This window comes from Anopheles darlingi, chromosome 2, assembly GCF_943734745.1.
Source record: "Anopheles darlingi chromosome 2, idAnoDarlMG_H_01, whole genome shotgun sequence".
Taxonomy (NCBI): Eukaryota; Metazoa; Arthropoda; class Insecta; order Diptera; family Culicidae; genus Anopheles; species Anopheles darlingi.
Window position 1 is genome coordinate 45181903 of NC_064874.1, and position 26678 is coordinate 45208580.

The window sequence follows — 26678 nt, forward strand, 5'->3', positions numbered from 1 at the left end:
GGTCCGTGGTTGACACTTTTGCCATTTTTTTTCCTCTCTGTTTGTGTCTCATTATTTTGTCCAACCGCAACCGGCGTGTTGCGCCACTGTGGTGCTACCGGTGAGACCGGAGAGACCAGAGAGTAGTAGGCTTAAGTGCGCGCGTGTGATCGCGGTTTTGGTGTCCGGACTGAGCCGTCTCGTACCCTCCCCCCCTCTTGGGTACGACAAATGAGAACGAAAATGAGGTCATTATTATTTTCATAGCTACGTTACCGTTCAGGTTTCAGGTTCGCCTCTCTTGCAGGTTTCTTGGCCAGTGAAGGGCATTGAAGGCGTTTCGATGCTCAACGACGAGCGCTACGAAACACTTGTTGTCGTTGTTGATGGCGTTGTTGATGGCGTTTGGTGCTGTCGGTGATGCTGATGCTGCTGCTGCCGCTGGTGGTGCTGTTATGCTTAAGCAGGCGGAAACCTGAGGTGTCCGCCCGAGGATGCACAGTTTTGAAGAGCAATGTATATACGGTTTGATGGCGACTCACGACAACAACCAGCCGGAGGCGTTGTTATTTCCGGGAGCGGTCAGTCCATCTCTCTTCCTAGTGGCCATCATTTGCAAAACCAACCGAACGACCCAACCAAGCGAATGATTCACAGACACTTGGAAGCTGCTGGCACACCGCTGGTAACCCCCTTCACTTGTACCTCGTACCTTGTGCGGCCTCTCATCGCCCGTCATCGAACCGCTGCACGAACCGATCGCTTCGATCGAGGATTTATGAATAAAGCACACGCACAGCGGTGGCGGCGGCGGCGGTCGTGCTCCTTCAGAAGGCGGCTCCGGCAGCGGCGGCGGCATGCTTTCAAGTTCAAGCCCAGAACCTCATTGTCTCGCTCTGAATGCCCAAACAATTGGTGCTTCGCTCAACCTTTGATCTTTTGATCGGCTGCAACTGCCAACAAAGCACGCTCTCATCCGTCACACCTTATCAGGTTGTGCTTGGGCTCCACAACATGACGTAACGGTCCCCGAGTGCGTGTGTGTGTTAAGCGGCCAGATAGGCCCCGGCGGGTGATTAGTTAGGCCCCGCCGGGGTAATGTTGGAGCCGGCGAGGCTATCATTTACCTCTTTTCGATGTTTATTCATACTCACTGTGCACTCCACTCCTGTAGTGTTGGGGCCGCTATCCTACTCCTTCTGTCAGTAGCAGTAACCGGACCGCGATCCGGTGCGGAGTGATCGTACGGTTGCAGAAGTGGGTACAATACGGTTGGCCCATTTTTGGAGCCTGGTAGCAGCACCGCGAAAACAACAATCGATCGACCGGCCGATCGGCCGATCGATCGAGCATGATCGCGTGGCTAATGAGGCTACGGCATCCTGCAGGCTCCGGATGGTCTCCTCCGGTCCGGTCGATCCTGACCCTGAAACATGCCAAAATCGGCATCTACAGAGGGTAGCGGATCACGCGGTCCACACGCTGATCACGAGGATCGTGAACAACCGTCCGATCGACCACCATCGCCACCAAAAAAGCCCTGAATGTCAAGTTGACACCTTTCACTGACGCGCTGCTGCTGCTGCTGATGCTCGCATCGATCGCTAGCAATACTCCCTCCCCCTGGGGGGGGCAGGTGAGTAACGATCCTCTCCTAGGGGCACCAAAGTCTGTGACCGAAGAGCGTCGTAAAGATTCCGCCATTTACAGTATACGGCTGGCTCGCTTTTGATGTTTTGATGGTTTGTCGATGCTCGGGTCGGGTCTGCGAATGAATGACAACCGCGTAAACACACCGGGAGGTCGGGTTGAGGGGGGGGTAGGTCAGCTGGCCCAGCGTCCAGCACAGCCAGCGCGTGCAGCAAAAGCGGCCCATCATAAATGTTTGTTTCCTTCGATCGCGCGGGGTCTTTGTTGGTGTGTTTCGTTTGTTCGTTCGCTTGTTAAATTCGCTTATTGACATTCGCGTCTTTGTTTGGGCCCCGAAATGGCGGACCGCCCACGGCGGGGGGGTGATCACCTCCGCGCCAGTAATAGGGTATGTGCGAGGTCATACCGTGGTACTAACGGAATAAATGGAAGGGTGAGGGGAGAGGAACGAGGTAAACACTCCCCACAGTTGGGTGCATCACGGGATCACTTAAAAAGGTCCCACATCACATCGATATTGCACCGAGTGAGCAGAGGGGGGAACGGAACACCATACTCACACACACACACACATACACGCGAGCGTTTGGTTTGAATTGGCGCGTTCCGATGTCCATATCCGAGGAGCCACCCCGAGGAGAGGTTGGAATGTGTGATGTGCCTTTCTCTTTTGCATTCGACAGCGGGAGTTGCCTACTAGATGGAGGACCTAGTGACTACCATAGCAACGAGACAGACCGACAGACCGACAGGCAGGCAGGCAACGGACCCCCGATGCATGGCCCTGTTGTGGCCGGAGCTCTTGGATCGGATCCCCGGTTTGCAATCTCGATGCACTGCGAATTGCGATCGAATCTGCGTTTCCAGCGCTCCAGATGGATTGATTAAATTTATGTAATTGACATGAATTCTGTCCCCCACCCCGTCGGTGCCGGCGGTGCCGTGGTCTGGAAATGAGAGTGATTTTCTGCTTCATAAATCATTCATCACCATAATAAGGGTCTGGCCGGCCGGCTACAGAACAACGTCAGCGGTTTTTCCTTCGGTGCGAAATCCGAAACCACCTTCTCTCTTTCTATCTGCACTGGACTCAGCTCCCGATGCTTTTCTCGTCGACTACTGGAGAGGAGCTCGTCGTTGATTAAAATCAATTCCCTTTTATTTTGTAATTGGAGCGAACAGAATGTGTTGCGTGATCGGAAAGGATCCCTCGAAGCAAGCAACGGATCGAGATACTTGATTTGGCAGCAAAAATTGCTCGACTTTTCCACCTGTCACACACACACACACACGTGAGTGCGAGGGAGATGTGTTGCTACAGGAACGCGTTCACCACCAAAAAACAACTTTCAATTTTACACACACACCGCGGTGGAACCAGCTGCGGCGTCGCACAAGTTCTGGCCACCACCAAGACGATGTACCCCGGGAGGGATCGCACATTTCACCGCCCCTTTTTTCCAACCCCAAAAACAAAACATCGTGATCACCCCCAAAAATGGATCAAAGGAACCCTCAAAGAGAGTGTCCAATCACTTTCGGTTTTTGGGCTTTTCATTGGGCAGCCAACGACGTACCGTTTTCTTGCGATTCCTCCTTCTACTTGTTGTCGATTCCGTTTTGATAAATGGTCACCCTGGATCTCGGCGTGTGTGTGTGGATGCAGGTTGATCGCGAGGCGTCTTGTTGTGGTTGCGCAATCGTACACCACCAGAACGTAACCAACACACTTGAGAGAGCGTCACTTGACGCACCGTGTGCCGACGATGATGACGGGAATCAGTAGTAGGCTGCGGGTGCACCGCGATTTTGTCTCGTTGGTTGGCAACCAGCAGCAGCAAGATCGATATGGTTTGCACCGATGAGACCGCGAGTGGGTGATGATAAATGGCCGCCAGTAATGCACACACACGCACACACAAGCACACACACACACACACACACACACACACACACACAGGTTGATCTACTGTCCTTCTCCATTTCAGCCCTTCTGGTAAGCTTCGATGTGAAGCGATTCCAAAGGTTGCTACGATGGGATGGCTTACTGTTTGGTGCAATGTAATCCACACACACACACACAGAGTTAGACCGCTAGACAGCCAGACCGTGATCGAAAGATGAGGGTTCCAGGGTACACCCTCATCGGCCAGCGGCAGCGGAATTTGAATGACGTGCTAAGCAATGATCCGATCCGTTCCAACGTAGAAAAGGGAACCGGGGAGCCTCCAACCTTTACTGGCAGCGGCCACGACGGCCCTTAATTCAATTTCCCCCCATTTCGTGTAATGTATACGCGAGCAACAAAACAAACAACCGAAACCCAGAGTGTCTGGTCCGGGGCTGGTGTCAAAGGTTAAACTTCACGATCAGGTAACCGCGCGAACGAACCTCCGGGCGCTCCGCAAAACCGGGAACCGGGACCGGGACCGGGCACGATCTAGATCAACCGCTGCTGCTCCTGCTGCAACCGAGGACCCATAATCCGGACCACGGATCTCGTTTCCCTAACTCTGTTCGGTCGTCGTCGTCGTCGTCGTCTCGTGGCGTATCGAAATATGTTGACGTTACAGCTATGCGCAATGTAATGATCCCTCGTATTAGTCATGTCAATCTCTTGCTTCACGTTGGTTCCCGGTACACGCGATCACCGCGCGCGACCGACCAGACCGATCGTCACCATAGTGCACCGAGAACCAGTGACGATCGCTTTTCATCGCCAGCAGCAGCAGCAGCAGCAGCATGTACCAGCGGCGCACCCGTCATGGGAACCATCAATGGAACGGGGCCAGCAACAGGCGGCCACTCATTTGACTGACTGACTGACTGACTGACTGGCGGACTGACTGGCGTTGACTGATTCGCTGACTGATCTCCTGCTTACTTACTTTCACCGCGAGGCAGCGCGCGCGCGCGAAAGAGTTGTCTCGATCTCCGGTCGGAGAGGTTTGTTAGAAAAAAACGCTGAATCCCGGTCCGGCCAGCCCAGCCCAGACCACGACGACGATGAATGATGGATCGCGTACTCGGTTGGTTGGATGAGAGAAGATGGAGATGAAGGGTGTGTTGTGTTTCCGCGGTGCAGGGTTTCGATTAAGCCTTGTATGGCAATGCAATTAGGGGTTGGAGTGGAGTGCGATCGTGGCGTGGCGCGGTGACGCCGTTCGGTAACAGGTCACTCGCGGGCTCGTCCCGGAGGTCGAACGATACAGTCGTGTGATCGACTCGCGCAGCCTGGTGAAAGGTCACCATCAAAACGAGGGATTTGCTGGGAATCTCCCGGAAACCGGATGCAGCTTTTCACCGGTCCGGTGGCTGAGAATGATTGAGATATCCGGCTCCAAAGAAGGGTCCCCAGATTATGAAGTCGGTTCAGTATCCCTTATCACACACACACACACACAGGACAGGCAGAGGCCGAGACACATCACTCACGGTGTAATGCAAGTTGGTGCGGAGCTAAATGAGTTTTATCATTCCGTTTGATCTTCTCTGCCGCTCGTTAATCTCTGATCATACGCTAATCGGCCACAGGCCGCTGTCGCTACTGCTACTCGATCGCTCGTAGTCGCTGGCGGACTCCCAAGGGGGGCGAATTATCGCCTAGGACAGTTTGCAATCGTAAAAGCGATCCATCTATCAAAAGCCGCAACTCTGTCCGCAACCGGTTCTCCTCCAGTAGTATTCGAGTCGAGTCAAGTCAAGTTGTGGCAGTAGCATGCATGAAACGCATTTTAATTTATGGGACTTCGTCAGACCGCTGCACGAGACCGAGAGCAGTGGCAAAAGATCGCGATCGTTGGTCTCCGCACTGATTGGTGTCACTTGCAACCGTTGCGTCTTGTTTGTTGCCTCACTCTAGTGTGTGTGTGCACTAGAGCTAGCCGTACACTCGCTCGTGGACCGCCTGCCGTCTTTGAATAATTAACACCTGTTTTGTGGTTGCTCCGGTCCCTTTGCTGATGCTCTCGAGCCCCGCATAATGCCACATCATCGACATCGTCTTGCCCCTCGACATAAGCTGATCGCGTTCTAGCGCGTAGAACAAGTGAACTCATATCTCTCTCTCGCGGTGGCGTTGTTGTTGTTACATTGTATTTAGAGCTCGTTTGCATTCTAATGAGACACACAAGACGCGGACATTTGAAGACCAGAGAGCATGATCGGCGGCTGCGGCTGCGGCACAATAGATCGTGATCGTGGCCGTTCTATTCAACGCAAGCTCAAGTCACCACCCGGCTGTCGTCTGTCGCAATATGTCGCACACAGTGCTAAGCTGAGTTGGAACAAGTTGTAGCGTGGAGCTCCACGCGAAATCCTGCATAAAACGGTAGTCATTTGTCGGCGATCGGAGGGGTCTAGAATCTAATTAAGATGCGAGCAATAAAAACCACTGCGAACACCACAGAATCCACGGCCCAATGGCCCCGTGATAAACGGGGCCAAACGGCCTGTGGCCAGCCGACGAGACATCGTAAATCAATCGATCGCGACCACGAATCCGTCGACAAGAGCGTATTCACTACAGCAGATCGACTACTTGACCGTTGGGTGGGTGTAATGGCCGGCAATCAGTATTGCTCACTCACACGCTGGCCAAACCTGGAACCAGCCGGCGCACAGACACAGGCGTGGGTTGCGCACCGAGGATTCCTTGTGGACGCGACGCGCATCAGCAGCTGAGCAGGAAACAGGTCGTCGCATCATCATCATCCGCACCGCGCCAGCTCAAGGTGCGATCACTCGTGCGTGCGTGTGTGGGAGGAAGATGAGATTGTCGGATGGATGATGGCAGGGGCCGGGCCGGATATCGTGACGACCACCAGCGGTTTCGGTTCCCATCGCGCCAATTCCGTGGCGGCGGAAATTAAACGAAATCCATCAAAACATGGCCCGGCTCTGGTTGGCTGGTTGACCTCGGCTCAACAACGGACCTGGACCTGTTCCTGTGCTGTGGGTTTGACTCACCGGAACACACACACATGCGCACACACCAGACGATCTTTTTTTTTTCTTCTAGATTTAATAATCCCTTCCCGGGGGTTGATCGAGTGGTTGTTGATGATGATGATGATGACGATTCGTCTTTCGCGGATTTGGTGGCCACTTAAGAAGTGGCTAACATGGACCACAATCCAGTACACACACACACACATACAGGCGACCACTTGAGCTGCTCTCGATCTCGAGCGCACGATGATGTTTCCTTCATTCTAAGAGCGGCGGTGACGGCGACGGTGACGGCGGTGACGGCGATCGCCGGTGATTAATTCCTTCTTCTACGGCGCGTAAATTGTTTTATTTCATTTAAACTCGCATCTCCGGGCGGGCCACTCCGAGTCGGGTCTTCCGGTTCTCTGCGCCCCCCGCGGGCTTTTAACCAGTGGCCTGGCCCTCCTGGATGGCTTACGTCATCGCCCCGAAGGGGGCACCCCCGGCAGCGTAAATCCTGTTTCGTTCGTGCCAATTCGTGGTGGGATGTTATCTCTGGTCTGCCATGTTCTGCCCATTGCGGGGACGGCATGGACGGGCGGTTTTTCCGGTTTTGGTTTTTGACGGTTTTTTTTTTGTTGGTTTTGGTTTTGTTTTCGCGATGCGAACAGAGGAGAATGGCCACCACTACTCTTCATCCTCCTCCTGCTCCAGGAGCGTGCGGAACTCGTTTGTTTTTTGGGAGTGCGAGGAGAAGTGCGAATCGGAGCGTATATTAACTGGGTCGCTCCAGCGGGGGATAGTGTCTTACGCGGTAGAACCAGAGCCCTCGAACCAGGCTGACAAGCTGGTTGACAAACCTCTCCCCCAGGCCAAAAACATCGTACAAATCGACATCCCGACAAAGCCCTTGGCCATTTTTGGGTAAGAAAAAGACAGAAAGAGAGAGAGTGTGTTGGTCCACACTTGGTACCAATTATCGTGACCGGTTCTTCCCGAATCACAGCATTATTTTTTTTTTCGGGCTAGCTAGTTTTTCATCCGAATTTCACTTTCGCTAACTGTCCGGCTCTCTTCGTCGGACGCGTACGGTAATGGCGCCCGAAAAGTGAGGTTAAGGTGCGCACGGGCGCACCCTGGTATCGCGCCGCATCTGGCGCAAATGGTGCGATGGCGTGCCGTGGTACCATTTTCGGAACGGTCTGCGGCTGGTGCTGCTGCTTCTCTAAGGACCATTCTTTGTGGCTGCTACAATGAAAGCAAAAGCTCGCGATCGCCACGATCACCGACGTCGTCGCCGCAACCGCCACTGCCTCGCCTTCTTTCGCTTTCCACCATCATTAGTGTGTGTGTTCGGTTCTTTCGTGGCCTGGACGGACGGCCAGTACGGGGTGGGTCTGTTTCTCCCACGTTCCCGCGTTCAATCGAAAGTTGCCACGCCGGAGGCCTTCCACGACGACGACGACGCTGGTGCGGACTAATTCCGCTCGCTGGCGTGGCCTCGGCACGGTGGACACAATCACACAATGGCCCATTTATCGGGGCTCCGGTTTTTTCCGCGAGCGATATTTTCCTAATCTCAAACCAACGAGGAGCTTTGGAATTCTAGCTCCGGAGGAGGAGAAGGAACAACGTTACTTCATCCCGGCGATCGTGGAGCGAGCGTTGCGTCAGTGTCGGTGTCCCAATAATGGTACATTGTTGTTGTTGAGGCAACACGCGCCAATCACAACAATCATTGTGTGCGGTCAGTGGTGGTGGTGACGGTGGTTGAAAGAAGAACGTTCTCGTCGGATGATTAAAAGATCAACCGGGAGTTAGACCTTTGAGGGGGTTACTGCTCCGTTCCCTGCTGCTGCTGCTGCTGCATAATGACGACATGGCACGCGGGACTCACGATGCTGACGCTCAAGGATTCCTTCATCCTCATCATCCTCTCATCATCAGCAACAGCATCATCATCGGCAGAAGGTCCTTGAGATGCTGTAGCCTGCGGGGACCATTGCTACAGTTCAACGACTGCACACTGAGCGCACGGTCGCTGGATTATCCTGACCGGACTGGCCGCTCGTTGGATTTATTGTGTTTTAAGGGGATTTTTGCATAATTATGTGTTTGCGTTTGCGCCTCCCGGGGCTGCAGCATCGACACCGGATGATCGACAAGCCGACCACCGGGCCTCATCCTTGAAAGCGGTCAGCGGCCAGTCTGGACACCACCCCCCTTTCCCACCCTCCCCCTCCTAATTGGTACGTTTGGTGCGTCACGTTTCGTTCAAAATCTCGCTCGCTTGCGTGTCGCGAACGGGGACCACGACGACGACCACGACGATTGTTGGCGCACAAAAACCGCTCGCGAAGAACTCGCATTCGCACTCGAAACTGCATCGGAAATGAGGCGCTAATTGTGGCGCGTTTGTGTCTTCTGCAGATGCAGCAGCAACACCTCATTAATCATCATGGAGCATCCTATCCCTGTCCCAATAGCAGCAGCAGCAGCAGCCCATTACCATCATCATGCGACGCGTTCTTCGCAAGGAATGCAGTCCTGGGTGGAGGTTCGTTAGTGGTACGATTGTGCTCGCGGTTGATGCCGCTTTCTTGGCGATGACGGCAATGATTAGCGTCCGGGGCACGGGGTGCATCTGCCACGACCACACACACGCACACCATTCGCGGAACACCTTTACCTTTTTCCCACCAACAACAAAACACACGTCAGTGGTTCTATGGCCAGTTCTCACGCGGGGCGCCATGAGTCACGGGCCGCCAAATGAGGTGATGAGTAAGCGGCCAACCGCTCCAGCGCGCGAACGGAACGAGGGGCGAGCGATTCTCGCTTTACTCTCACTTTTACGCATCGATCGCGATCGCGCTCGCCATTTTTTCTGTTGCTGTTGTTAGTTTTTGCTGCGCCCGCACGTGCCACGTAACGGTGTGTCGAGGAATCGAGGAAGGGAACACCGACCAAAAACAACACACAAAAATGTGCTGACTGACTAACCTGCTGGCTGCCCGAAAAACGAAACGAAACGAAACGAAAATCTGTTGAAATCGAGAGCCCGGACCATCATCGTTGTCCGCGTCCACGTTCGCCGCCATCGTTTGTTATATAACGACCCCGGGATCGAGGATCGCGATCCACCGAAAACAATCTCGCGTAAATCACCGCCAGAGAGCTATGGAAAGCCTCCGTCGGGTGATGATGTGTGGATCGCACCGTTCCTCATCACCCCCTTTTGTCGGACAGAATTCGGTGTTAAACATTTTAAAACAAAAAGCCAAATCACCAGAACGCCGGCGACAGTGTTACGGCGTGTGGCGCAATCGGCCACCGCGCGCACACACACACGCACCCTGGTCCCGATCTTCACCTTCGACATCATCTGGATCTGGATGATGAGCCCCAGGGACAGGGGGTGATCGCTTGTCAGCTGGTAGCACATTTTGTGAAGATCATTTCGAGCGAATTTATGCGCACAAATCGCACAGAAACCCGTTCAGCATTTCAGCATACAATGCTTGTTGGCGTGACGCCGAGCGGCGTGTGGCATTAGCATTTAGCGCTCCGGACTTACCATAACAATGGAGGCGCGAGGGAATGAAAGTGTTATGCGTGTTTGTGTGAAAAACGGAATTGTGTGCGCAATTTGGTGAAATTTCCATTTTATGGACAAGGCAGGTTACGAGGTCAGCGCGCGTTTGGCAGAAGCCCGACCCGAGTGCCCTAGAGAGCCCGATCCCTCCCGGGGGGAAATGGTGGTTCGTTACGAACGGACGGAACGGACTTTCGGTTTCTTTCGCTTTTTGTTTGCGCATTCTTCGCAAGAGAGACTAGCACAACGATCATGCAATTCCCGGTGGGAGTGTGGTTCATCCCCCGCGTAACAGAAGCCCCCCTCGATCCTTCTGCGACATCGAGATTCCCACAAAACAAACGGAATCTTCTTTCAGCCACAAATCCCGGATCCCGTGGCCGAAGACCTCCATGCAGTGTTTTATTTTTTGCTGATAATGATAATGATGACAGCATAAACCAACCACATTACACACACACGCACACAGACAGGCACGATCACAGACGGACTAGGGGTTGGTCCGTTGTCTTTATTAAACATTGCGCGACGATCGCACCACCGATCGAGGACCACTTCTAACACCATCGGAACAATGAAAGGGGAACACCAGAAACAGGAGAACAGCGATCGAACCCGCGATCGTGTGTGTGTGTCGGGCGCGCGCTCGTGATCATGCGATCGCTGGTCCTTTGGCCCTCCGTGCGAAACATTATCTGCCGCAAGATATCCGGATGCTGCGAATCGTCGCCAATGCCGGTCCAAGACGGTCCAGGGAGTCTCGTGTAATCGATGGCAATTGCGGGACGGTACTCGATCGATCGATCGACGGAGTGGCCATAACCAACCGCAAAACAAAAAGAAGTCGTCGCGTCCTCATTCGTTCCCTATCGGAGGCAATTTATCTGACGATTTATTGATTATAAATATTAAATTAACTACCGAGCAGCGAACGGACTCGGTTTGTCCGTGGGTCCCTCTGTGTGTGTGTGTGTGTGTGTGCATCTCAAAGGGCCAACCATTTAGTAGCCGGTTGTTGATGTGTTGATTCGCGACAGGCGGCGATAGCTGGGACTCGATCGTTAGTACCGTTGCGAGCGTTAGGCGCGTTCTTTATGCAGTTTTTTCTTTCCACTTCACTTTTTCCTGTTGTCTTTCCTGACTAAGAGGTACAGGGGTTCAGGTTTCGTCGCATTTCCCGTTTGGCCCTAGAGCCCTCTGGCATAAACCGTAGGCGTGATCTTTCCGATGATTGATCGATGAAATAGGGGGAGGGAGTCTTTGGATTTCTTTTCGCCTTTCGCCGTTGTTGTTGTTGCCATTACCTGCACGAAGCAACAAACACAAGGTTTCCCCCGTCAGAGTGTGCCAGCAGCATTCCTGGTGTGTGCGACCAGGACCTGGAGAGTATGCCAGGGGGCCAGGGCCGCATAGCGAGGATCTGATTACGCCGCCGGAGAGAAATGGCTTACGGGCGCTTAACGACGGATTGTTTTAATGTGACCGATCAAATCACTCCCGACCCCCCGAGAGTCCGATCCGATTCCGAAACCAAAACGAAATGGCTACTGGCGCCGTTTGGTGGTATCATTTTCCATCCGCAGGACACCATCGGAACAGGAAGTGGAACTGTCGGGCTTCCGTCAACAGCAACAATAACAAAAAAAACGGCAAAATAGTATATCTTTGTAATCTACGATCCATTTCACTTGTCTGTGTGAGTGATGAAGGCAATTTGGAGTCGCAAAATCTGGTCGGATCGCGCGATTCGCACTAGAACATTTTTCACGCGTTCGCGGTGGCCAAACGAACGGACAGACGGACAGAAAGGGGAAGCGAATGTGCCACTGGCCACGGCGACAGCCATCAGTAGAAAGCATCAGCAAAAAACCGGTGTTTTCTCGCGCGCGCGCCGTCCGGCGCTGGACGATGGTCACCAGCCCTTAACACAGTCCGTTTTTTTATGTCAGGCTTCTGGCCTCCCGGCCTCTCGAACGGCGACAGTGCCGCGACCGGGACCGAAATTTATTATTTCAATAAACAGCAGAAATAAAAACGGAAGAAGAAGAAGAAAGCACTTCATTCCGGGAGGGACCGTGAAGGGGCAATCCAAGGAGTTCGGATGTGCCGTGTGTCCGTTAGGTTTATGTGCGATTTGAAAAACCAACGACCAACGACGGATCAAGAAAGCGAACAGAACTGGGAATCTCAAGCACTGCACACAAAATAGCAAATCGAGTTACGTGTTACGCGGATAGAGCACACCACTCGGCATGAAACGAATCTTCAAATTGTGCGCACAGCACACTCAGAAAGTGAATATAGCAGTGGCCACCACGTGCTGACCAAGAGAGAGAGGGGAACATACAAAACACATATTCCACCGAGCATAATGGAGAGGAAAGGAACCAAAAAGTCCCGTTTGAGTCGCCAGTCAGTGCTAGTGTTGTCCAGAGCCCTGTCAAGAGGTCGTGGCGATGGTTTCGGATGTCGCAGTGAGAGGAAGTGGCCAACGCCAAGCCAGCCAACGGAGGAAATGTTTTCATCGTGATGGTGATGGTGGCGGTGGTGATCGTTGTACGCCAAACATGCGCCGTTACAACGGCTCTCTCCGGATGGGGCTTGGGACCGGGGACGAAATGTTATCCCTAGTGATCTCTAGCCGTGGTAATGGTGCGCACCAGTCCTGTCCAGTCCCTTACAGCATCACAAGACAAGGGGGATGAATGATGAAGAAAACTGTCTGTATAAACCAGTCCGGGGAGGGCCAGGATTATGCTCATTATCTGTCCGTGGATTTCGTTTTCATTTGTTCAGTGGCGAAAGACAAGCCACAACATTCGTTCCGTGCATCTCTCTCGCTCTCTCTGGTTCATTCCCTTCCATTCGTTTGTTCGTTTCTGTTTTTTCTCTGTTGGTTCAATATTTCCAGATCAAATCGGAGCGTAATCCTCGCGGATCGAAACACCGGGACCGGGATTGGGGCCTCAACAGCCCCAGTTATGGCCACAACACAAAACATTGTGTCCCGGATCGGATTTTATGTTCCGCAATTTCGTGTCCCGAGACGAAGGCGACGAGATGACGATGGCAGTGGTTTCTTTTTGGATGCAAAGTTTATGACACTAAAGGGGCAGCAGCCGTGACGTGATCGTCATGATGATCATCGTCGGAATCGGTCACTCTTGCCGGATCTTGCCCAACGCCCAACGCTGTGGCCAAAACGGAGGACGGAACCATGGCTGTGGTGGTGGTAAATGGTGAATGGAAACTGTTGGACTCTGCAAATGGATCATCAGTCCCCGGACCGAAAACGAAGGGAAAAAGGAAATCCGCGCGGCCATTACACCTGCTGTGCACCGCTTTTCACCGAGTTCAGCCGGTGGCAGAGTCTCGCGATCTTCGATTTTTCCCTCCCGACTCCCTGCTGGGCGTGGCACGCAAATGGGCTAGTGAGCAATGCCCCTCCCCTCAACGGGAGATCGTCGAAGCAGAATTGGGTCATTCGGGCACGGACGGTGAAAGTCAGTCAGCCCTCCAGCCCGTCAGCCAACCAGAGCCAAGTCCAGTGATCATGGGAATCGGTTCAGACGCGCTCTCGGAACTCGGACGGCGGAATACAAACTGTTGTGTGATAAAACTTAATTGAAACATCTTCTCGAGTCCGTCCGTCCGTCCGTCCGAATGGTCTCTGTTCCGAATGTGAATGTTTGTCTCATCTGTTGGGTCATTGGATCCCCCGGCCCGGCCGTCGGCACGTCAATCTCGCTTCTTTCTCTCGGAAACCATTCCATTCCATCTTGCCCTGGACCTGGCTGCGATCATCGTTTTGAGAGCCGGAACCCCCGTTAGATGGCGGGATGACATAAACTCCGCAACGAGTCGGGAGTCTGGCAGTCCACAGAGGAAATTACATTTCCAGACCATCGCCGCACCGGGGTGTGTTGTCCCCTGCTGTGCGATACACAACAACAACGACAAGGAAGAAACCAGAATTTAGAATGATTGGTCCACGACGACAGACGCCGTCGTCGACGTCGAGTCAAAGTGAACGGCGTGAAGGGCCTCCCCTTCCCTGTTCCTTCCAGAGGGCATTAAGGCTCCCCCCACCCGCGGCCCAGGTCCGGTAATAAGCCCGTTTTTGGGACGTATTAATGCTGCAGGAAACCGGAAAAATTAAACAACACACACACACACAGACAGACAGACACACTCAGAGGCAGTCTTGGCATAAATCGGTGCTTCACACGCTCCAGACCGTCAGCAGAAAGAGAGAGCGACAGTGAGGTAGAGAGAGAGCATAATGCGAAATGTGGCCTAAAAAGATAAGAAAATAATCTCCCGAATTGACTCACCGTAGCAGCAGCAGTAGCACCGCACCAATGGACTCGTATGTATGTGGCCCCCCTCCGCCGAAAGGAAAGGAAAGGCCCTCGCGAAGTGGCCACCCGAAAAAAAACAAAAAGGCCTCCGCCAAAAAACACGTTTATGCTTCACTCAACCACCAGTTACCTGCTGCTGCTGCTGCTGATGCTGCTGTTGGTGCAAAACGACGACGACGACGACGAAGCAAAGAGCCCGGAATCGAGCGTCTCCCTCCCGCGACCACTTTCGGACGAACGGACGGATCGATCGACGGCGGCCCTGCCTGTTGGGGGCCTGTTGAAATCGTTAAATGGCCAAAAATTTTAATAGTAGAGAAAATTGAGCTCCCCCCTTCCCACCCGGGGCCATTCCTCCAGTCACATGGCTAAGTGTCGAACGTATCGTTATGTGTGTCGGAGAGGTTTTAATGTTGCGCTAGTTGCACCCGGCATTAGTACGTTACGTTACCGCATCTTCTTGGGGTTGGTCTTGCGCTGGGTCGAGTGGTGGTACCGGGGGGAGTCTCTTGGGCTCTCAGCGAGTTGGTCAGTACGGGGCACTGTAGGGTAATGGATGTGTTGATCGCGAACCCGGCGCGAAGATCGAGATGTCGGTTTTGGTCGGCGCGATGTATGACGAAATGAATCGACGGTAATTGACGATCAATCGCTCCGGGGTCACTCTGGGGTGCGGGGTGATTTCCCCACACACAAGCGCGTCACGGAGAGTAACGTGCGAAAGTAAGCAACGCGCTATTTGCACAGCACCAACACATCACACACTCGCGCGCACAAGACAATGGGAGTGAGGGATCTTTTTGGGAGATTTTTTTGAAGTTCTGCTTGACCCCGAAAAGGGGCGGGAGGTGAGGAAGGTGCCATCGTCGGCACCGTTTGTAGTACGAACATCAGATCAGTAAAGGACGCAAAGATGTGCCGTCAAGAGTGGCAAATCTTGTGTGTGTGTGTGTTTGTTCATACGGCTTCATCGGATTAAAAGGAAACATTCCAGCGTCCACTTAGCAACACCTGCTAACAACCGCCCGTGTCCGATGGTGTCTGGTGTTCCAGCGCCAAGCTCGTACCGGCCCCTTTCAACACCTTTCGCATCTCCAATAAATGGTGTGTGTGCTCGACGTGCAAATGTACCTTTTGCATGTTGCACCACCACCAATCGTCGATCGCTTCGCACTCACCGCAAGCACCACATCGGATGCAGCGCACCACACGGAGTGTAGTAGCTGGTACGGAATCCGTTATCCGTTATGCTCGATTGGTAGCCGGTGAGCCAACCGCAACACAAAAAAAAACAGATGATGCTCGCATTTGAATAAATGCGCATAATGCAAAGAGAACGGAGTGGAATGGCTGTTGCTTCGGTTGAAAACCGGCTCGTTGCGTCGCTGTGCCCGGGCTCGCGATCGCGAAACAAAGCCTGTGTGGTGATTGATACCGTGATTAGATGGGTGGTTAAGTGGTGTGTGGTGGGTGTGTAAAGGGGATGCACCACGAGAACCACGAGAACCACGCGAACCAGCCGCAGCATGGAATGGAATGTCGTCGTGTGATTAGCCTCGTTGTCGATGCTCCCGGAGCATGGCTTCGGTATCGTTGGCGCAAGGAGCGGTCCCAAGGAATGGAAGGGTCCACCAGGAATCGCGCGCGCATCCCGCGTAGATATCAATTAGACGGTGCAAGCGGTGCAACCGGTGCGAGATCGCGAGTCGCGCCAAATGTACAGTTAACGTTAACACTCCTCTCTTCGCGGTTCGCGATCGGCGAGCTGATTGAACTTCGGTGCATCCGATCTAAAAGAGACGGACGGCCGGTGTTAAAGGTGTGCCAAGCATGCGATCCATATTTTGTTCAATAAACTGTTGGCCCCTCGCAACGCAACTCAACAGCTCCCAGCCCCCAGGGCTTAATTTATAATTTATGAACTTTTACTACTTCGTACCTTCGCTACCTCTCTCTGTTGTGGATTGTGTCTGGGAAGACGCGCGGTGTTGACGCGGTGTAGGCTATCTGTCGGTTGGTTTGGCCGGTTTGGGTGATAATCCTCGACCACTCACCACAGACGACCAGCAATGCAGATGCATGTCTTTAATCAGCACACACACACACAAACAGGCGGCCATTGGATTCGAGTGGGTGTGTGGTGTGCCTCTCCCGAGGACCGCCCGATGCACGCATTGCATGTTCGATCGCTATAAATTTGCATTATCATTACGCACCCTCTACAAGTCCCATTAAGATGAAATGCGCATAGTACGAACGCACAACGCGCGCGCGCGCGCGATGAGATCAAGTTCTTAGCTTCAAGGGATTGAAGTCCTTCTTTTTTTACAACAGAAGAACCAGGGCCACATGCGATCGTCGGCTATTCAATAACCCCTCATACACTTGAACCGCGTCATCATATCCGCCCCATAGAGAGAGAGCGAGGTCCATGCAGCCTTCGCGTCGCGTCGCGAGAAAACATCAAACGTTCCGCCCCCGGAGGACACACAGACGACGGTCCGGTTCTTGCGCTTCGAACGACTTCAATGACGCAGCGATGTGCAAGCGACGAACGCGGACTCGGCGGACGACGGTCACACATCTGCACTTGAGTGCTTAATTAAATCACTCATTGTCAAAACATTGAAAAGCAATTGAATGGAATGGAGGTGGGGTCCATGAACCCGTGGACGGCATTCTCGGTCGGTTCACCTGCCAGGCAGGATGAGAGGAAGGCCAAAGTGAGAGCGAAAGAAAGGGAGTATGATGTAAACGGATCGATTGACATAGAAGAACATCCATTTGATTGAGAAGCTAGCGGGCATCCCGGGAACGAACGAGGCGAGCGAAAGAATGTGAACATTCCTCAACGGAATTGACCTTTCATCTGGGGTGCCCTGGCCACCTAGAGGGCCACCCCTTCTAGGTGCTCCAGAGCGCCATGACCGAGCGTTTTACGAAACGCTTTCTTTCCTCGACCCAACCCAACCCGCGAAGGAGGGGTGAGAATTCTGGGAACAGATAAATCCTAACGCTCGATAAGAAAACAAATAGCCCTGCCAGAGCAGCAGCAGCAGCGAGAAGGAGAAGAAGAAGTAGAAGAAGGGGTTGGTCTCACAAAAGCAAAGGAATTAAAAATTACACCTCGCGACGGGAAGATCATTTGATTAGCGACAGAGAGAGAGAGGGGAGAGAGAGAGGAGAGAGACCCTCTCAACCCCGGGACACATGAGCGCCAATTGATCGCACGCTGTGCCGTTTGGTGCTGGGGCGATGGTGTGTCCCCTCCCGAAAAAAAAAACACCGTAAGACTGCTTTTTGGAGCTAGAAAAGATCCGGGGATCCGGGGATTTGGTGATCCTCGCGCGCCGACCCAGGGAACCGTACTAATTTATAGGTCGCCGTTTCAGAAGAGTGGACGACGAGCTGGAATTGCTAGTGGCGGCCACTAAATGTCAGCAAGAGTCGTGTTCTCGAGCTGAGCGCGCTCTGAGGAGCGAGCGAGAGATACTCAACGTTGCACCACCGCACCACTGACCCTCTAGCAGCAGCAGCAGTCGCTGTGCGAGTTTCTGGATGCGTTTGCGTTCCGGTGGTTCCTTTCCATTCCTTTCTGGCCGGCCACAGGTTGCCTTGGCTGGCTGGCAGGCTGGCTAGCTGGCTGGGCTTATTGAGGGCGTCGAGCACCGAGAGAGCGCACCCCAAAGCGCCAAAGATTTATAGGCGATCTGATAACGAACGAATTCGTTTCGTTTCGTTTCGTTCGTTTGCTGTTGTTCTACCTTTCCTTGCTTTGCCTTTCCGTTTCAGCGGGATTTAAAGGAAATTTATTGGACGACGATTATATCCACCCCGCTGCCCCGCTCCCGCGAGTGGCCAGAAGCAGCATGAGTATTTTGTTTTATGTCCCTGGACTCGGTAAACCGGAGCGCGAGGGCGAGGGCGAGGTCAGGAGTCGCTTACGACAAGATAGAATTGGTGTTCTTTAAGATGAATCGCAGCTACATTGTTGTAGCATATTAATTGAAGGCGGAGAGGGTAGAAAGCAAAGGGTGCGATGCTCTGCTATGATCATGTAGCGACACTGACGAAGCACGTGTTCTCCCTCGGAAGACAACCAGACATCCTGAGAAACGGGCGCATTGGACTGCTCGAGCAAATCAAAAATGTTATCGCTACCTTTGCTGGCGATCAAACGGTTGACGAACGTTCAACAATAAATTCGGTCGATCGCAGAGCTCGATCGACTCGACAGGATTAACGGGTTCACCGTTACCGTACGTTCCGTTCGTTCGCTTCGCTCAATCAAATCCCAGCGCCAGTGGAGGGAATTGAGTGATTTACGAAGCGAATTCGCCTCCTTCGAAGAGTCCCAGAGATAATCGCGTAAAGACCGGTGGTGGTACGGAGGAAGGAGTAGGTGTAGGTGTGGTCCCTCCCCTCCCTTCCTTATCCCCACCCTTCGGTGTATCGCAACCAGCTGAAAAGGATCTTGCGGATCTCGCGCCCGAGTTTAAGGAAAAATGGAAACTTTGAAACACTTACCATAGTAGGCCGACTGCTGTTGCTGCTGCTGAGCTGCGATGATTGAGAGAGTTTCGCCGGTAGCAAAGTGGCAGGACGGGCGGAACCGCTCGCCAAAGATCGCAATCACCTGGTCCGAGTTGCGGGTGCGCACACCTCCGCCACCAACAACAATGTAGCTATGCGCCAACAAAGAGGCGGCCGCAGTTGCTGCTATTGCCCGTAAATATGAGTACAGCAGCCACAACAACACAACGCTGCTGATGATGACGACGACGGCGACGGCGATAGTGGTGATGATTGAAGCGACGATTGACGGGCGGGTGAACGCGTTGGCGGTGTCGATGGTAACCGTCGTGGCTCGTGGGGACTGGTGTTGATAATGATTTAAAAGACGCTGCCGCAGCCACAGATCGACTGTTACTGATTAACGGCTACACCACAGACGACGGCTGTTGGTGACTTGGTAGTTTGACACTGCGCGGACACAAACTGAAATGCAATGGTTGCTGCGATGCGTTCTCACGACAACGGCAACGTCTATTGAGTGTTCGGTTGCTCGCCAATGCTCACCACCGGCGCTAATGATGATGTCGGTGTGTTGACCGACCGGTGGTCCGGTTTCATTTAAATGATGGAGGGAAAGGGATTGTGTCTTCTTCGAGTAATGAGCTCACTCCGGATGATGCGGTTCTCGGTCGCAAGCCAATTTCCATCCAATTCCGCGGTAACCACAAAGGGCTCTACACAAACCGTCACAAGCGTGTAGTCTACACACTGATTAGTCAAACTATTATCACTTACTCGTGGCCGAAAGCGTCTCGTGTCTGGGGTGGGGAGCAAAAAACAAAAAGGCAGATGAAGAAAGAGAAGAAAATATCGGAAATTATACTGTATCGTTAGCACTTTATCAAACGATAGCCGAGACGCCGCCGCCGCCAATGCCGCCGCAGTCGTGGGTAATTATCATTAATCTTGACCGGGGCAAGAATTCCTCCACCGAGAACTGGCCCCTTGATCCCTCGAGCTCGTTAGCGTTGGCGTGAAATGATCTCGGACGCAACCCAGGATCTCTCTATATAATGCTGCTGCTGATCGGGATCAGTGCATTATCCAATTGTGCGAGGATAATATTTCGTGCACCGTGCACACACACACACACGCACACACGCGAGCGCGCGTTTTACAAAAAAATGCACACGAACACTGCACACGCACACATGCACACACTGCAAGCACTACACAAGTTGGTCTCATCTGCGATATGCGCACACGATAGCACACTTTCCGTTGCTGCTGCTGCTGCTTCTGATGCTGCTCCTGATGCTAGTTGTTGTTGCCATTAATGTTGCTTCGCCAGCATGCAGTGGCGACCATACACGGCGGCTGCTATCAGAGATCTGGATCTGCAAAAGAAAGAGAAAACGCCACGATAAGACGGAGACGGATAAAACGGAGACGGATAATAAATCAACCGGTCAACCCGGACGGACGGTGCAAGCCGACGACAGCAACGACGACGACGACGACGACGACGGCCGGAGCGGGGGGCCACGGGAATGGGAATGATGAAAAGTGCGAGTCAACGCCATCGCACCGGGAGATACAGCCAGAATGAGAGAGATAGAGAGAGAGCGAAAAGAGGAGATAATTTGCCGCATAATATAACGATCACGTGGCCGCCAGCATAGACCACAACGGGAACGGGGGACGAGGGGAAAAGCACTGGAAGGAGAATCGAGCATATATGAGCCCGGTCCCGGCCAAGCCATGCGAAAAGTGCATAAAAATGAGTTCCATTTCTCATGGACCTGCCATGCAGTGCATTGCCTGGCCTGGCCCGGCCAGGCTGCCTTCCCGTCTGCCCTCAAGATCGATCGTAACATCGGTCTAGGACCGGGCATGGCGAATGTACCATAAAATGGTTCAATTTTTATAGATCTCCCCGGTCACCCGGCCAGACCAAAACAGCGCCAATCGCGCATCGCATCGCATCAAACCTAGGCTAGGGACTAAGGACCAGGGCCTGGGTATGCTTTGGGGTAGCGGACAGCAGGAGAGGGCCCCAATAATTAAGTTATATGTTATGCACAACAGTACGCTTCAGTGCTATCTGCGGATTGGCCAGCGCCAGCGCCAGACCTTCTCCTCCTCCTCTTGATACGGTCCTGCTTCATGTTCTGCCATTCCAACATTCGCCGCTGCCGCCACCGCCACCACCGCCGTTATCGGGATCGATGGTGGCTGGCCTCGCGACGCCCTTGCGACGCCATCAATCAGCATTCCGCATGCGGAGGAAAGAAACTAGAACCGGTACCGCCACGCACACACACACACACACACACACACGCGTGTGTTCAGGTGCTCTTTGCTGTTCTCCGTGTATTCCCGGAGATACATGCTGCCCCTGCCCTGGCATTACCGGACAACAAGGGACCAAGAATGATTGCGCGCAGACATTCTTAAAGCTACATTTCGCACAGTAAATTGGCTATTTAGAGCAATCGTTGCCAACCAACCAACCAGCCTACTGCTGCTGCTGTTGCTGGAGTACATCAAGAGGCCGAAGGAGAGTTGGAATTCAGCCACGGGTCACGAGCAATCCCAGCTAGCCATGCGCCGCTACCGTGGGCCTTTTGCAAACGCGGGAACCTCGAACGTGAACCGCGAACGGAACAAACTGGAATGAATGACCACCACCACCATTAGAGGGAACTGGCAAAGGGAGTGGCAGTTGGGCTGCTTGTCGAGACGGGATAGCTCGGATTCTAGAGCAGCTATGCAAACGACACGACTGAAGCATGCCCGGCTCTACAACAGCAGCAGCATACAGAGAGCAATGGCAACTGGTCACCACCGCCAGACCCAGGAATACGCTGGCCATAAATGGTCGGCGTCGTGCAGCAGTAGTACGCTTCATCCAAAGTGAATCATCCAGCATTAATGATCACGACAACGGCGACGACAATGTCGACGATGGAGCGCAGGGGGAGCTCGGGTTGATGTTTCATTTACGCCAACATAGTTATAATGAGGCTGTTCGCATTAAAATGGCCGCGGAAGGTTTGGCAAATTAGAAGACGCTGCGGCTACCGCAGTCCCAGCAGCCGCACCACTGATGTCGTTGACGCTGTTTTGATGCTCGACCATTCGGCCATTCGGCCATACGGGATTGCGGTTATTGCTGCAGTTCAGTTCCAACGGGTCCATCGAGCAGCGCAAACTCGTTCACCGCGTTGTCAAAGCAGTGGCCCCGTTCTGCGCGTTGGCGTAGCAGATTAGAGTAAGGTTGATAAGCAAAGAGGGCTTGTAGCTTAGCATAACGATATCTTAAATAACGCCCACTGCGCTTGCCCACGCTGTTGCAACCCGGTGCAATCGGTGCAATCGACGACGGTCCCACAAAACGCGCGCCAAATGAACGCTGCGCCGCGTTCTCAAGAAGCCCGGGCCGCCTGCCTGTCCGGTCGGGATCGTGCACACGACAAGCCAACACCAGCTCAGGGCAGGGCTGGTGCTGATGCTGCACGACTGATGTTGGCTGCGCAAACGGGGTGGGGGGTTAGTGACGACAACCGCGACAACCGCGACAACGACGACCACGACGACGACGTCGAGTGAGATGAATCCGACAACGATCAGGAAGGAACTCGACCACCACCACAACCAGCAGCAGCAGGAGCAACTCGGTTGCTGTTTAAGCACTGGGAGTGTAAATCCGGTCAACAGGTTGGCCGGAGTGCGATCGCTCGAGGTGATCAGAATGTTGGCAAGCAAAGCAAAAGCCAGTCCAGGCCAGGCCAGACCAACCCACACACACGTCCGGCAGCAATGGCAATGACAGCTGCTACGGTAGCAGCAAGGTGCAGCACCCGGATCCAAACCTTGTAAAAGCGTTTGCGCCCTGGACCCGGAGCGGTGTCTGCGCGCGCGCCACTGAATCGAAGTAGCAATCATTAGCTGGTGGTTGGTGGTGCCAGTCCGGAAATGCAATCTACATACACACACCTGCGCTTGGGATTTGTATGAATACACACAGCAAGATCAGCGATCAACGAGTCACGTTCGCTCCAGGTGCATTAGCACACGCACGACGCTCCAGCGACTCCAATCGACCGCTCAATCCGATGCTGCATCCCTTCTTCCACTCCAATATGGCGGTCACTTCCGTCAGAATTATATCAGAGAGAGAGAGAGAGCTAGAAGAGGAAGAGATGGTGAGTGGCTAACGCAACGCAACATGAAACATGAAACCCTTTTGGTTGTTCCGCCCGAAACACCGAATCCCGGGCCGGAACATGTTAATCCAATTTTTACGTGTCTTCGACACTCGCTGCTGATGATGACGATGACGACGATGACGACAACGACTGTAGTCGAGTGCCGAGTGCGCACGCCGCGCCTTGGCAAAAAGGCGGAAACTAGATCCGTCTGTGGTTTAGGGCTGCCGATCAATGGCTCACCTTACCGGACTGTCTCGTCCTCGGCGTCCTCGTCGTCGTAGTAGTCGTCGTCGCGGTCATCGTCATCAACATACCACTTGCTGCAATGCCTTGTTTGCCTTTGGTTGCTTAGTGTCACAACCAATTGAGCCACTTTCCATCAAAATGCGCTTTCACGGTCTGTGTTGGTGGTTGGTTGGTGGGGCAGAAGTCTTAGAAGTGTCGTGGCGTGGTGGGGGACACTCCGGACGACACTCTTCTCTTCTTCTCCTTCCGCCACCTTCCGTGCGCCTCCGGTTCCATTCCGTTCCACGTGATCGCGTAACCATCGCGCTGGATTACCTTCAGACCGCCAAACGCAGCAAACGATGGAGAGATGGAGAGAGAGAGAGACACGCTGCAGAACGGAAGCGATGAAGTGGAGCAACCGGTGGCGGTGTCGAGACCATAATTACCGCCCAAAAGGCTAGCAGCAGCAGCAGCAGCAGCAGCCCCAAACCCCGTAAACCATTCGCTAATTGTGCTGCCTCATTTATCATCTTGGTTTGCGCAATTTGACACACACACACACTCGCACACACTAGCACACACACACACGCACGCTCAGCTAATCAGCGGTGGGAAATGGGAAAGGTCACGGAGCACCGATTGAAAAACGATTTCGGTGGAACCGAATGCACGATGATGGCGCGGCGGTTCCGCTTTTGCGAAACTCCGCAAAACCGCACCGAACACAGATTGAGGTCCCCACAATCCGTGGCCGTGGCGATCACCTCCTTCCTGGGGTGCGGGGGGTGGTGCCGCGCAAAATGATTGTAAAATTGATTTCAGCTGGTAATTTTGCTACATAAATTACACTCATAAATCATGCGCTGTATGCTAGCTGCTATTGCTGTTGCTGCTGCTGCTGCTGCTGCTAGTTGGTGGCTTGCCTAGCTCCTACCGGTGGTAGTTGTTGAAGGGAAGGTACGCCCTCGTCGCGAACGCACTACAGGACATACCGCGACTGGCACGGTCGGATCGGATCGGTCGGTCTTTCGTCTTCGAACGCTTGGAAGTGGATTCTTTCCGGTTATAAAAATCACCATTACCATAGATCACGGATCACGGGGTGGCCACCAGACCGGATCCCAAGCGCGGGGACGTGGGGAGGGGTGGTCCGCCCAGGACATTAGCGACCTGCGATCGTCATGAGTCCAGCAGGAGAAGGATGCACCTCGCAACGGTGCTGCACTTTGTCACATATACGGTGGTGGTTTCCAAGGCAACGTTCAGCAGTAACGGGAACGGGTAAATAGATTCTCTCTTCCTCCTTCCTCTTTCTCTAGTAGCCTCAAAAAGGGTCAATGCGAAGAGTGTGTGTGTGGATTTGGATGCTAGAAAGCATCGGCAGCAGGTTCTACGACCTGATCCCGTAGGGATGATCCGGTTCATCCCAGCGACCAACAGCAACAGCAACAGGTAGGTAGGTAAGCAACCTGGTCCGAGTCCGTCGTGTGTCCGGGTCCGGGCCGGCGATGTCCGTTCCTAGCGCACAAAAAAAAGGGCCGCCCGTAATGAACGCCTACACGATCGAGTGGACGCGATCGTGCGATCTGCTTTCGCGGCCCCCTTTTGCCTGGTACATCCCGACGCGTTCTCCAAGGGACTCGCACGGCACGGGGAACTGCAAATTACACTTTCACGGGGGGCTAACCGTTCTCGTCCTCGTCATCGTATAGGGCGGCGTGCGAGGAGCAAGGTTTGGCGAGATTTATATTACTCGTGCCCATACCAACATAAGCACACAAGCGCCTCCGGTCTGCACCCCGGTCACCAGCGTCGGTGGCCAGCCAGCGTAGAGCAGATTATCACCATTCTCTGTCTGTCTCTTTTTCTCTCTTTCTCTCTTCTCTTCGGGTCATCTCGCATCGTGGAGTGCGTCATTTTGAAGGAGCAAAAACTAGAACCCTTTCCCCTCTCTCTCTCGGTCGAGCTCATTTCGTATTCACACATGGTGCGCGCGGTTTGATTAATCTATCGCCATCGAGGTGCTGGTTGCCGTTGCGAGGCGCAAGCGACGCTGTGGCCACCAACCAACCAACCGACCGGAGTTCAATCTCATTCTCGCCCACTAGCCAGCCTCGAAACACGACAACAGTTCCATCCTGCCAGCGAACCAGTCAGCTGAAGCTTCAGTTCCTCGAATTGAACGGCGGCACCACCCGGGGGCGTTCGCAACCGCACCAGCAGCAGCTCGAGAACGAATCCATCGGAACTTCCCTTTTGCTTCGATTTTCGGATTCCACAGTGGAGCTGTGGCTGGAGCAGAGGTGAATGTGAATGTGGAGAACGATTTCGTTCTCCAGAGAAAGAGAGAGAGAGAGAGAGAAAAAAAAAGGAAGAAGCGGCCCAGAACCCCCAGAACAGAACAACACCAGTAGAGATCAGCGTCGTGTGATCTGCGCTCGAGAAGTCGAGAAGCTAAAGATGTCTCGAAGAACGAGAAAGATCTCTCGTGGTTCGATCGCTCCGTGTTTGCATGACTGTTGCGTGCGTAATTGTGGTTCGCATCCGAGCCTTGTCTTGACTTGGTTCCCGGAATTTCCGATTCCGGTAATAAGCATGAAGCACTGAGACTGGCCTGGCATGTTGGCCACGGAATGCCGTTGCCTTCCGCCGCAAAATCCAGCACAAGAACCCGACAACCTGTTTGGTGATGGTGGTTTCATGTTTCGCGAGCGCGCGCGCGCCTGTGTGTGTGTGTGTTCGACAGGATCGACTGGATCGACTGGAGATCGAATTTCGGGGGCTTCGGGATTGATCGCTTGCAAATCGCGCGCGTGTGTGTGTGTGTGTGTGCAATCATCGCAGCCATCATTGATTTATGGGCCCGAAACTGCGACTGACCGATCCCGGATTGATTATCCCGATGTTGCCCCACCGCCTAGTGGCCCGGTCCCGTGGCCATTGTCGTCCATTAATCTTCCAAATGGATCAATTAGCAGAGCCTTCTTTGCCTTTGCGAGCGATCCGCACGGAGTGTGCGTGGCGTTCGAGCACTTGATATGACTGTCACGACACCCGGCCGGCACCGAAATGTGACACTTTTGGTGTCTGCATGTGAACCCCGCACCCCTTCCTCTCCATGGGGCCATGCACCGCTGATGCCGCGCCGCGTTTCTTGATCTCTCGCTAAACGGTTACTCAAACAGCCGACGGAGCTGCGGCATC

At 53.5% G+C, this 26678-nt stretch overlaps 1 protein-coding gene across 2 annotated transcripts in view; it reads right to left on the minus strand.

Moving 5' to 3' along the window:
- LOC125949230 (cadherin-99C) overlaps positions 1 to 26678 on the minus strand; it is a 151152-nt gene that overhangs the window by 97718 nt on the left and 26756 nt on the right. The window contains exon 2 of one of the 2 annotated variants that reach the window (XM_049676052.1): positions 19045 to 19850. In XM_049676052.1, coding sequence (XP_049532009.1) covers positions 19045 to 19047 — 3 coding nt within the window. In that variant the 5' untranslated portion in view covers positions 19048 to 19850. Of the gene's footprint in view, positions 1 to 19044; positions 20430 to 26678 lie in introns of both variants that reach the window. The other variant, XM_049676051.1, reaches the window with a different exon arrangement.